This window comes from Pseudochaenichthys georgianus, chromosome 19, assembly GCF_902827115.2.
Source record: "Pseudochaenichthys georgianus chromosome 19, fPseGeo1.2, whole genome shotgun sequence".
Taxonomy (NCBI): domain Eukaryota; kingdom Metazoa; phylum Chordata; class Actinopteri; order Perciformes; family Channichthyidae; genus Pseudochaenichthys; species Pseudochaenichthys georgianus.
Genome location: NC_047521.1, coordinates 25869207 through 25882892, shown reverse-complemented (window position 1 = coordinate 25882892; position 13686 = coordinate 25869207). Strand labels below are relative to the sequence as shown.

Genomic DNA, 13686 nt, shown 5'->3' with positions numbered 1-13686 from the left:
ATACTGACATTCTTTGTTGAGTGTTATTGAGGTGAACCGAATTAGCACATTGTAAAAAACAAAGCCTCTTAACATTGTTCCTTGAAACCTTAATCCAGCAATTTAGTGCATTATTAAATTGAATATCTACCAGAGCCGAGATCTACCAAGAAAACTGCTGACTCCAACGTTTATATCCAAGCTTTCAAATCCAATATCCTTTTTTTTATTGAAGCTAAAATGTTTCTGGGAAATTAAGTCAACTGTGATGGAAGTTACTGGAAAACCGGGATTGTTTTATCCATATCAGTTTTTTGTGTCCACCCTCTTTGGATGTTATCAGCTGATTAAATGGCCGTTATCAGGCCCTACTTGGCACCATCTATACATCAATACTTTGACTTGTTTTAAAGTTAACATACAGTTCGTAAGCTTGGGGACAAATGTACTCTTTCCTCAAGCAACAAAGTTAATTTTCCATGCCATAACCTTATCATGTAGAGTTGTTTTATACATCAAGTTTAACCAACACATTCGGGCACGTGTGATTTCCCCATTTCCCCAGCATTATAAAAGTAAAGAAAACGACTGAAATCGACCATTAAATGGGTTTTATTCGACATTCGAAATCATTTAAAACAGGTGGATAAGGGCAAACATTCCAAGGCATCACAATCCATTTGATTTGTTTATAGCAACTTCTAACTAACCTGAGCTGTATTGGTTTATCAGTCAAATTTTAAAACGTTCACGTGGATGGTTGGACACCTTTCTTTGAGCTCAATGTTAAGGCACTGAGAGCGATAATGAATGCATGTAGAAACACAACGGTACATGACATAACTGAATGAAGTACATAAAAAAAAGTATAAAAAATGAACAAAAGAAGTATCTTCCAGAATGCACTGGATATTGAAGGAATATCAGCGTTTTCAACCCCTTTTTTACACATTCAAATCACTATCTTTTTTATTTTTTTGGTGCCATTCCCCCCACCCAATTAACATGGACGCTAGCGGCGCCTTTTCACCTGCTAGCAACGAGCTAAGAGTGCGTAATACACACCAAGAATCACACTTTTAAAAAAGAAACATGAACAAATTAACATTGAAGAAATCACATTCAATTTTTTCTCAGTGTAGCTGAGGGGTTGTGAAACACTGGTAAGCCTTAAATGACTTTTAACTGGCTAGCTGTTGCATTTCTAAATTCTGTGCACAGTGTCCGTCTTGCTGGTTGGACACCTTGTCGATATTCAAGTACTCTCCTCTATTTCTCTGGGGAGTAAAATAAATTAGATGCTCTTTGAACTGCCCTGCAGTTGCAATGTGACCGGTGATGATGAACTGAAAACATAAAACACACCGATTGGTATCAAAGTACAGTATCCAGATAATGTATAAAAAATGTGATGAGAACTGATTTCTGGTTGTTCAATATCGATGTTCCAATGCTAACAAAAATGAATACATACTGTAGTTGTCCAGCAGTCTATGTGCGCAGATACCAACAATATATACTGCTGTATTCTAAATTCGTTGAAAAGGACCAAATCCAAAGCCTCAAAGATATCAACCATGTAACATTCCAATGCATCTCAAACACATACTGTAAAAGCATCCCTTCAATAAAACATCTGTACACTTCCCTTTGGCTGAATGGTACAAAAACTGGAACACAAAATCCCGTAACTGTAACATTTCTGTATCAAAAGGTGGGAATTTCTTAACATTTTCGGGAAAACATAACATCGCAAAAAGCTTAAGAATCAATTTGGCACTGAAATCAATTTGCAATGTCCACATATTCATTAAAAAAGCAGATATGATTTTATCCTAGTTACTCAACACCATTATCAAACAGACATTTCTATGAAACTACTTCCCAAAACCTCTGATTCACCGTCACAGCAAAGGAGAAATAAGCCAATCCATTCATCTCACGGTTTACTCTCGTTACTCAGATTTCCCTTCCAACAATGGCCTCAGTAGTTGATAAAGACAACAAAGACATTTCATCCATTGCATCATCCATTGCATTCTTCTTCTTCTTCTTCTTCTTCTTCTTCTTCTTCTTCTTCTTCTTCTTCTTCTTCTTCTTCTTCTTCTTCGGACTTCCTGTCCCTACATGCTTTGCTGTCCAGCAACAATCATCCGTGATCTAACAAACCCCAACATTAAGTCAAATATGTTCCCGAATCCCCACATTTGCCCTATTTGCTGGACACAACATTAAGTCAAACTGATTTTCTAAATTGTAAAGGGGATCCAGCCTTATTTTTGCACAAAACAATGACAAAGGTATTTATACATTCTCCTTCTCCCAAGTTGTTCACGCTAAGTCGTAGCATGTTTGACGAATACTGCTAAATTACAGTTGGACTTGACACTCTCCCATAAAAGAAGGTTGGGATAGAAAGTACTGCTGATCTTTGGCGTATAGCAGGAGTATCTTTGGCAGCGACGACGACCTGAACCTTCAGAACTGAAAGAACTGGCCAACAGAGCGGTAAGTCTCTGATTTCAAAGCGGGTGCATAGATGGGGGGTGGGAAAGGTTTGTCTTTGTGATTCAGGGTCGGAGGGTGGGTGGGGGGCGTGATGGGGGTGCACAGGGAGGTCCAGGAGGGGTACGGGCTGGTGGGGGTCCTGGGAGAACCTGTCCTGGTACTGGAGGTGATCTGGAAGGAGGGCTGGCCACAGTGGGAGATGGCGTGGAGGCAACAGGGTGGTAATCAGGTGAAGGGGCGGAGGGTTTGTGGATCGGGGTGCGTGGGGCAGCCTTGGCCTCATCTTTCACTCTTGTGAAGTTGATGCATCGACCCTATAAGACGGGAAGGAAAGAGACGTGTTAGATTAAGGACAAGTTTGACTTCAAATCGTGACATGAGTTGGTTTTTATTGGCTCTAGGAATGGGGACAGAATGTAGTTCCTAAAGAACTACATTTCGAAACCCCAATAGTCCAAAAGAAGCTGTTGTTCCTAAAGAACTTTATTCGGAAACCCCAATTGTCCAAAAGAAGCTGTGGTTCCTAAAGAACTTTATTCCGAAACCCCAATAGTCCAAAAGAAGCTGTAGTTCCTAAAGAACTTTATTCGGAAACCCCAATAGTCCAAAAGAAGCTGTGGTTCCTAAAGAACTTTATTCGGAAACCCCAATTGTCCAAAAGAAGCTGTAGTTCCTAAAGAACTTTATTCGGAAACCCCAATAGTCCAAAAGAAGCTGTAGTTCATAAATAAATTTATTCCGAAACCCCAATTGTCCAAAAGAAGCTGTAGTTCCTAAAGAACTTTATTCCGAAACCCCAATAGTCCAAAAGAAGCTGTGGTTCCTAAAGAACTTTATTCCGAAACCCCAATAGTCCAAAATAAGCTGTGGTTCCTAAAGAACTTTATTCGGAAACCCCAATTGTCCAAAAGAAGCTGTTGTTCCTAAAGAACTTTATTACGAAACCCCAATAGTCCAAAATAAGCTGTTGTTCCTAAAGAACTTTATTCGGAAACCCCAATTGTCCAAAAGAAGCTGTGGTTCCTAAAGAACTTTATTCGGAAACCCCAATTGTCCAAAAGAAGCTGTGGTTCCTAAAGAACTTTATTCGGAAACCCCAATAGTCCAAAAGAAGCTGTTGTTCCTAAAGAACTTTATTCGGAAACCCCAATAGTCCAAAAGAAGCTGTTGTTCCTAAAGAACTTTATTCGGAAACCCCAATAGTCGAGAACAAGCTGTTGTTCCTAAAGAACTTTATTCAGAAACCCAAATTGTCCAAAAGAAGCTGTTGTTCCTAAAGAACTTTATTCGGAAACCCCAATTGTCCAGAAGAAGCTGTGGTTCCTAAAGAACTTTATTCGGAAATCCCAATAGTCCAAAATAAGCTGTTGTTCCTAAAGAACTTTATTCCGAAACCCCAATTGTCCAAAAGAAGCTGTGGTTCCTAAAGAACTTTATTCGGAAACCCCAATTGTCCAAAATAAGCTGTAGTTCCTAAAGAACTTTATTCGGAAACCCCAATTGTCCAAAAGAAGCTGTGGTTCCTAAAGAACTTTATTCGGAAACCCCAATTGTCCAGAAGAAGCTGTGGTTCCTAAAGAACTTTATTCGGAAATCCCAATAGTCCAAAATAAGCTGTTGTTCCTAAAGAACTTTATTCCGAAACCCCAATTGTCCAAAAGAAGCTGTGGTTCCTAAAGAACTTTATTCGGAAACCCCAATTGTCCAAAATAAGCTGTAGTTCCTAAAGAACTTTATTCGGAAACCCCAATTGTCCAAAAGAAGCTGTGGTTCCTAAAGAACTTTATTCGGAAACCCCAATAGTCCAAAAGAAGCTGTGGTTCCTAAAGAACTTTATTCGGAAACCCCAATAGTCCAAAAGAAGCTGTTGTTCCTAAAGAACTTTATTCGGAAACCCCAATTGTCCAAAAGAAGCTGTTGTTCCTAAAGAACTTTATTCGGAAACCCCAATTGTCGAAAAGAAGCTGTTGTTCCTAAAGAACTTTATTCGGAAACCCCAATAGTCCAAAAGAAGCTGTTGTTCCTAAAGAACTTTATTCCGAAACCCCAATAGTCCAAAAGAAGCTGTTGTTCCTAAAGAACTTTATTCCGAAACCCCAATAGTCCAAAAGAAGCTGTGGTTCCCAAAGAACTTTATTCGGAAACCCCAATAGTCCAAAAGAAGCTGTTGTTCCTAAAGAACTTTATTCGGAAACCCCAATTGTCCAAAAGAAGCTGTTGTTCCTAAAGAACTTTATTCGGAAACCCCAATAGTCCAAAAGAAGCTGTTGTTCCTAAAGAACTTTATTCCGAAACCCCAATAGTCCAAAAGAAGCTGTTGTTCCTAAAGAACTTTATTCCGAAACCCCAATAGTCCAAAAGAAGCTGTGGTTCCCAAAGAACTTTATTCGGAAACCCCAATAGTCCAAAAGAAGCTGTGGTTCCTAAAGAACTTTATTCGGAAACCCCAATTGTCCAAAAGAAGCTGTGGTTCCTAAAGAACTTTATTCGGAAACCCCAATTGTCCAAAAGAAGCTGTGGTTCCTAAAGAACTTTATTCGGAAACCCCAATAGTCGAGAACAAGCTGTTGTTCCTAAAGAACTTTATTCAGAAACCCAAATTGTCCAAAAGAAGCTGTAGTTCCTAAAGAACTTTATTCCGAAACCCCAATTGTCCAAAAGAAGCTGTGGTTCCTAAAGAACTTTATTCGGAAACCCCAATTGTCCAAAAGAAGCTGTGGTTCCTAAAGAACTTTATTCGGAAACCCCAATTGTCCAAAAGAAGCTGTGGTTCCTAAAGAACTTTATTCGGAAACCCCAATAGTCGAGAACAAGCTGTTGTTCCTAAAGAACTTTATTCGGAAACCCCAATTGTCCAAAAGTAGCTGTGGTTCCTAAAGAACTTTATTCCGAAACCCCAATAGTCCAAAAGAAGCTGTAGTTCCTAAAGAACTTTATTACGAAACCCCAATAGTCCAAAAGAAGCTGTTGTTCCTAAATAACTTTTTTCGGAAACCCCAATTGTCCAAAAGAAGCTGTGGTTCCTAAAGAACTTTATTCGGAAACCCCAATAGTCCAAAAGAAGCTGTGGTTCCTAAAGAACTTTATTCGGAAACCCCAATTGTCCAAAAGAAGCTGTGGTTCCTAAAGAACTTTATTCGGAAACCCCAATTGTCCAAAAGAAGCTGTAGTTCCTAAAGAACTTTATTCGGAAACCCCAATAGTCCAAAAGAAGCTGTTGTTCCTAAAGAACTTTATTCGGAAACCCCAATAGTCCAAAAGAAGCTGTAGTTCCTAAAGAACTTTATTCCGAAACCCCAATAGTCCAAAAGAAGCTGTTGTTCCTAAAGAACTTTATTCGGAAACCCCAATTGTCCAAAAGAAGCTGTTGTTCCTAAAGAACTTTATTCGGAAACCCCAATTGTCCAAAAGAAGCTGTGGTTCCTAAAGAACTTTATTCCGAAACCCCAATAGTCCAAAAGAAGCTGTTGTTCCTAAAGAACTTTATTCCGAAACCCCAATAGTCCAAAATAAGCTGTGGTTCCTAAAGAACTTTATTCGGAAACCCCAATTGTCCAAAAGAAGCTGTTGTTCCTAAAGAACTTTATTACGAAACCCCAATAGTCCAAAAGAAGCTGTTGTTCCTAAAGAACTTTATTCGGAAACCCCAATTGTCCAAAAGAAGCTGTTGTTCCTAAAGAACTTTATTCGGAAACCCCAATAGTCCAAAAGAAGCTGTTGTTCCTAAAGAACTTTATTCGGAAACCCCAATAGTCGAGAACAAGCTGTTGTTCCTAAAGAACTTTATTCAGAGACCCAAATTGTCCAAAAGAAGCTGTTGTTCCTAAAGAACTTTATTCGGAAACCCCAATTGTCCAGAAGAAGCTGTGGTTCCTAAAGAACTTTATTCGGAAATCCCAATAGTCCAAAATAAGCTGTTGTTCCTAAAGAACTTTATTCCGAAACCCCAATTGTCCAAAAGAAGCTGTGGTTCCTAAAGAACTTTATTCGGAAACCCCAATTGTCCAAAATAAGCTGTAGTTCCTAAAGAACTTTATTCGGAAACCCCAATTGTCCAAAAGAAGCTGTGGTTCCTAAAGAACTTTATTCGGAAACCCCAATTGTCCAGAAGAAGCTGTGGTTCCTAAAGAACTTTATTCGGAAATCCCAATAGTCCAAAATAAGCTGTTGTTCCTAAAGAACTTTATTCCGAAACCCCAATTGTCCAAAAGAAGCTGTGGTTCCTAAAGAACTTTATTCGGAAACCCCAATTGTCCAAAATAAGCTGTAGTTCCTAAAGAACTTTATTCGGAAACCCCAATAGTCCAAAAGAAGCTGTGGTTCCTAAAGAACTTTATTCGGAAACCCCAATAGTCCAAAAGAAGCTGTTGTTCCTAAAGAACTTTATTCGGAAACCCCAATTGTCCAAAAGAAGCTGTTGTTCCTAAAGAACTTTATTCGGAAACCCCAATTGTCGAAAAGAAGCTGTTGTTCCTAAAGAACTTTATTCGGAAACCCCAATAGTCCAAAAGAAGCTGTTGTTCCTAAAGAACTTTATTCCGAAACCCCAATAGTCCAAAAGAAGCTGTTGTTCCTAAGAACTTTATTCCGAAACCCCAATAGTCCAAAAGAAGCTGTGGTTCCCAAAGAACTTTATTCGGAAACCCCAATAGTCCAAAAGAAGCTGTTGTTCCTAAAGAACTTTATTCGGAAACCCCAATTGTCCAAAAGAAGCTGTTGTTCCTAAAGAACTTTATTCGGAAACCCCAATAGTCCAAAAGAAGCTGTTGTTCCTAAAGAACTTTATTCCGAAACCCCAATAGTCCAAAAGAAGCTGTTGTTCCTAAAGAACTTTATTCCGAAACCCCAATAGTCCAAAAGAAGCTGTGGTTCCCAAAGAACTTATTCGGAAACCCCAATAGTCCAAAAGAAGCTGTGGTTCCTAAAGAACTTTATTCGGAAACCCCAATTGTCCAAAAGAAGCTGTGGTTCCTAAAGAACTTTATTCGGAAACCCCAATTGTCCAAAAGAAGCTGTGGTTCCTAAAGAACTTTATTCGGAAACCCCAATAGTCGAGAACAAGCTGTTGTTCCTAAAGAACTTTATTCAGAAACCCAAATTGTCCAAAAGAAGCTGTTGTTCCTAAAGAACTTTATTCGGAAACCCCAATTGTCCAGAAGAAGCTGTGGTTCCTAAAGAACTTTATTCGGAAATCCCAATAGTCCAAAATAAGCTGTTGTTCCTAAAGAACTTTATTCCGAAACCCCAATTGTCCAAAAGAAGCTGTGGTTCCTAAAGAACTTTATTCGGAAACCCCAATTGTCCAAAATAAGCTGTAGTTCCTAAAGAACTTTATTCGGAAACCCCAATAGTCCAAAAGAAGCTGTTGTTCCTAAAGAACTTTATTCGGAAACCCCAATTGTCCAGAAGAAGCTGTGGTTCCTAAAGAACTTTATTCGGAAACCCCAATTGTCCAGAAGAAGCTGTGGTTCCTAAAGAACTTTATTCGGAAATCCCAATAGTCCAAAAGAAGCTGTTGTTCCTAAAGAACTTTATTCGGAAACCCCAATTGTCCAGAAGAAGCTGTGGTTCCTAAAGAACTTTATTCGGAAACCCCAACAGTCCAAAAGAAGTCCCATTGGACCGAAAGCCCATATGTCTGACACAAACCATTATTTCCAAAACAAAGCCCCATTGCTCTTAAAGTACAAACTGTCTGCAACAAACAGGACCTTCCCTTTTTATTCTTACCACCAGCATACGGATCACCCGGCCTAATTTACCTCTGATTGGCTAGTATTTGGTGCCTTCATTGGTTAGGTATGTGATTGGTTAGGTTTTAGGGAAGGAGTCAAACAAGGGTTAGGGTTAAGAAGAGAGAAAGTCTTGCCTTTATCATCTTATATGTATGTGTTTAAGAAATTAGACTTTGGAACCATAGCTAACAGGCTTTTGGACAAATGGCCTGGAGTCCAATAGAATAATTCGGACCATTTGGGTTTAAAAATTCAGCCCAAACAGTAATATTACATCAGGTTTTATGGTAACAAGAGTTAGGGTTAGGGTGTATGAGGCGAAGCAGTCAAGTTGTAAAGTTTTAACAGTTGACTTATCAGACTGTAAAGCAAATGAATTGGTTCCTTCAGAAATCACAGTTCCCTCCTGAGCTGCTCGTATAATATTACCCTAACCACGAGTTCACAGAGGTCTTTCTCGCCATAGTAACCCTACCCTGCGTCGCAGTTACATGTGGTTTGCAGCCGGAGCGAAGTGAAGTAATGTTAATCCTCTAATAACCAGTGATTGGGGCCAAAGGATCAAGGTTTTACTGAGTGGAAAATGAGAGAATTCACAAAGCTGTGTGGAACGAGAACAGCTATTTCCAACTTAAACATTATGTACCAAGTATTGTCCCTGCGTTTTAAAAGAAAGGGTTTTTATTTACTGACATTTCTATGGAGAATATTCACGACAGGACCATATTTATGTTGATCTGCAATAGTGTACATTCTCGCAGATAGAACACAATAGAATTGAGTGAAAGTAAGAAGGGATAAAAAGGTCTTCGGAGATTAAGAGAGAAAATAGTACCAGAATGAGTAAAAATCAAAATAAACCAAATTGGAATGAGACTTAATATCTCCATCTACTTTAGTCCTCTTCCATTGAACCAATCATCTCTACATGTACGATACACTCCTCTCGGAAACGGCCACACAGGAAAGTTATTGTATTTACACCGACTGGCAAATCATCTTCTGTGAACTCAAACAAAAAGTTGCAAAAAATGCCCTGAATTTAGCGACGACCACCATTTTCTGGTCTGTCGCCGCTTATCCAGTCTGGCATTCCTAGACCTCGACAAAAAAAACAAAAATATGAGATTCTGTTTCTTGCCTTTTTACCGAGGGAAAGATGTGCAGAGACTACATTCCTCTGAGCAACATGCACTTATGAAATTATGGAATTATGAGTGTTTTAGTTCAGTCTGGGTCTGACTAACGCTAGGCTAACTGGTTGTTTGTTGTTGTTGTGATTATGCAAGCAAGTTACTCGAGAGTATTTTAGAAAAAGAACCTGAGTTTCGCTTCATGTCCATCGCTCTGTTAGCGCCCAGCTGCGGTTTAAACCCATGAACATTTTCCTGGATTAAAATAAACCACACACACTCGTTTTCTAACACTGACCTCCTCCACTGTCTACAGTCTTACCAAGGTCATAAAATTGTCTAGGCCTGGGCAAAGCGTGTGTGTGTGTGTGTGTGTGTGTGGGTGTGTGTGTGTGAGAGACAGCGTTGGTGGAGACAGCCCTGGCAGAGGTCTGCTTTAGGTATTACCTCATGTCCTTTAGCCAGCTAAATGCTTCCCTGAGGAGCAATGTACTTACAGTATGGGATGTGTGTGTGTGTGTGTGTGTGTGTGTGTGTGTGTGTGTGTGTGAGAGAAAAAGACTAGCTCTACCTCATACTGTACTCTAACGTTAGTGTAATGGATGTGGTTCTGATGACACACACACACACACACACACACACACACACACACACACACACACACACACACACACACACACACACAACACACACACACACACACACACACACACACAACACACACACACACCACACACACACACACACACACACACACACACACACACACACACACACACACACACACACACACACACACACACACAACACACACATCACACACACACACACACCACGGGCTTTATAATGATACACTCTAACCCTCTCACACAAAACCACTGTGATCTATTTGATACGGTACAGAGGCTGTAAACAATACGAGGGGTTGTTGAGTTCATTGCTGGCTGAAGAAATGTGTGTGTGTCTGTGTGTGTATGTGTGTGTTGGGCTACCAAACTCTGCAATTTCAATAGCTTTGACTCGGTATTACCGAGTGCCGAGTCACGATGAATCAGTGCGTGCCAGACTCTGGTATCTCGCTGGGGGAGAATGAGCCACATGTGTGCGAGACGACGTCATCCCTGAGTGACCCAGGGTAAAGTTTGGTTACACTTCACACAGAACTTGACGCAGACGATACTCGCTGCAGTAATTGCAAAGCCGAATGAAAAGCTGGCCAGAAAACAGGCGTTGCTATCCTCTGAGTGACTCTGAGACAAACAGGGGAAGAAGCGGAGGTAGGGAGGGTTTTCTTTGGGAGTGTGGCGTGTCAATAATTGGATTGCATTATGGACCAAGAAGTACCGCGAAGAGATACGTTGTGATTCAATGTATTTTACGATATCGCATGTTTTCTTAACTTTACTAACTCTTTCTCCCACGCCATCAGACTGCTGAATATTAAGTCGACCAGTAACACAGAGATTACATTACGCTGTGTAAAGCGCACATATTTTCTATATGTCTATTTTATTTATATGTATAGTAAGTCTTTATACTTTAAACACACACTTTATCTTGTGACGATGACCTAATGTTTTATAAGAAATATATGTTAGAGAGGGTAGGACCAGAACAGTTTTTTTAAGCTTCTTCTTGCCCCTGTTGAACATGAACAGAGACTATCTGAAAATCATTATTATTATTATTTATTTTTTTTTTTGGTACTTTGTTATAATTATTAATCTGAGTGAAAAAAAAAGAGAATATATATATATATTATTGTTATATTTTTTGTTTCTGACATGTTCAATAAATTGACTAAGCATCTTTAATTGTATCAGCACCACGTCACTATTATTTATTTATATGTACAATTTTAGCAAGTTTGTATATTGTCCTGTTCCTGTAAGCCAGTACAACGAAATTTCGTTTTAATAGTACACTCTGTGTCTTGTTGAAATGACAATAAAGTATGTCTAAGTCTATTTCTCAATAAATACATTTTCTATGTGAATTCTTTGTTAACTCCTATGAGAATTAAATACTTGATAATTAAGTATTTCCTAATTTTAAGAAAAGTTGAAAGTGAATTTATAGAGAACACATGAATAGATATAGGACTAGCCAATACTGTGATGGAGAAAATATAGAAACAAATAATCAAAAGACATTTTAAAGATGGTTTTGACCATATATATATATACAGTTTCCGGTCCCTAATCAAGTAAATGTGAACATACCTAACCCTACTACTCACAAAAGTACACAACAAGAGGATATCTTGGGTTATATTCATCAGTAATACTTAGTACAACTTTTTTTCTGCTGTCTCATGGCTACACTGTACAGAAATGAAGCAAAGGCGATGAAAAAATGAAGAAGATCCAGATTGGTCCAAACCAACGAAGAGTCCAGACTGAACTCAGTCCTGAATGTCGCAGGAAATGTAAACCGAAAATAGTTTTTTCAGGTACAGTAAAACTTGCAAGAGAAAGAGGGTGACCGACGCGTGTTTTCCATTCTTTATTCCTGAAATAAAACATTACACTAAAGTGGAAATGAGCCGGCCTGCTGGATCGTTACAAACCACAGAATGACTCGAGCAGGAGACGGTGGAAAAGAGGGGCTCGATTAGAGAGAAATCATTGCGTCATGCAGAACGCAGCGAGTGCTAGAAATGAAATGTGTTGACTAAGGAAATCAAATCCTCTTTTTATCAGACTGCCAGTTTGCTTTGGGGAAGAGGTAATGGTATCTGTCTGATTTGTACCCGGCCAAAGCAAATCCTGTCTCCGGTGGCAAGAAAAAACACTTAAATGTGGAATTCCCGTTAAAGACGGTCATTGGACATTTTCGGCTAATAAGGCACGATTTTAACTAGCGCTTTGGAACGGCCTTCCTCAAGCGGGAGAGTCAAGGAGAGTAGGGATACAAAAGGGTGGAGAACATATTGAGAGAGGGCAGGAAAAGAGAAGGAGAAGAAGAGTGAAGGAAGAAGTCAGAATGGTTTTGTTGCAGACTAAGAGATTAGATCTGTGTTAGCAGGCTAACATGCTACATGCTAACTAGCTCAACATGCTAATAGGCTCGCAACGATGTTACCACTGTCCTTTTTAGCGTCAAAATGCTACTGCAACATTTTACTATCAAACTAACTGCTAATGTTTATAAAAGCAATCAGCTTAGGTCATGTTCCTTATTATGAGCAGATCGTGTGTGTTTCTTTGTGTTTGTCTGAAGCTAATCTCGCTAACTACAGCATCATTCCGCCTTATATATATGACTGTAAACTCAATGACTTCTACCGGTTGTAGGGATTCACGATGCTTTTAAAACTTTTGTATTCACTGTTTTATATTTACCGTATTTCACTGCGAACAACTAGGCTAAAAAACTAGCGTTACCTAGTCTAGTGCAGGCGATATTTCAGCCTTTTACGTAGCATAACAACCTACATCCATAGATACTTTTGGTCTCATTTTGAGCTGTAGAATAAGCAGATTAATAATATAATAAATAAATTATGATCCACTAAAGCTAGGCACAATACAAAGTGGATTAATCTTTGTTTTGTCATCTTCACCTCCCTTCAACGTGTCTTTGTTTTGGGGTAAGAGGTAGACTTTCCACGAGGGTGACCTTTTGGTTTTATTATGTATCGCTGAGTTACGAAAGTGCCAATCAGGATTAGTGGAATGAGAAACAATAACATATCACCCGAAGGCGTTAAACATTAAACTGACTAGGGATTGAAAACATCCCGAGAGAGCTTTCTGTACTCGGTGAACTCCCCATCTTCTTATCTGGAGTTTTATTAAAACAAAGGCTCCAGACATTAAAACTGAAACCATGTGGCTGATATAAGGAGAGGGTTCTTTACTATCTCTCTCACACACGAACACATCAGAAAAGCCTCCTATCGAGCGGCGAGGATGTGTCCGCGATTCTGCTTTTTATCAGATTTGATGGCGCTTAATGTGAAGCAGGTGTGAGCGAGGCTGGGTGGAGGAGAGCCAGAGGAGGTGCGAGCCAGCAGAGGAGCTCCAGGGGGAGAGAGAGAGGGAGGGAGGGAGGGAGGGATGAGTAATGCATACAGATGAGTGAAGGCTTTCAGACAAAAGACCTTCAAAACTCAGCCGGTTTTGAAACATAAAGTTGTTATCTTCTGAGATAGATATGACCAACTACAAGAGTTACTTTCAAAGCCAAGGAGAATTCATACAACATTATCTTACGAGGTTACAGACCACCTAAAAGTAGGGATGCTCCGATCGCCAATTTTGGGGCCGATCGATCGCCGGAATCAGTATCAGCCGATACCGATCGCCGGTCCGATCGAGTGGGCGGGG

General features: G+C 39.6%; 1 protein-coding gene across 1 annotated transcript in view; it reads right to left on the bottom strand.

The window, feature by feature from the left end:
• Positions 1–575: 575 nt before the first annotated feature.
• antxr1c (ANTXR cell adhesion molecule 1c) overlaps positions 576–13686 on the bottom strand; it is a 57022-nt gene continuing 43911 nt past the window's right edge. The window contains 3 exon segments of the mRNA XM_034107154.1: positions 576–2459; positions 2461–2687; positions 2690–2801. Of these exon segments, the coding sequence (XP_033963045.1) occupies positions 2316–2459; positions 2461–2687; positions 2690–2801 (483 nt within the window). The 3' untranslated portion in view covers positions 576–2315.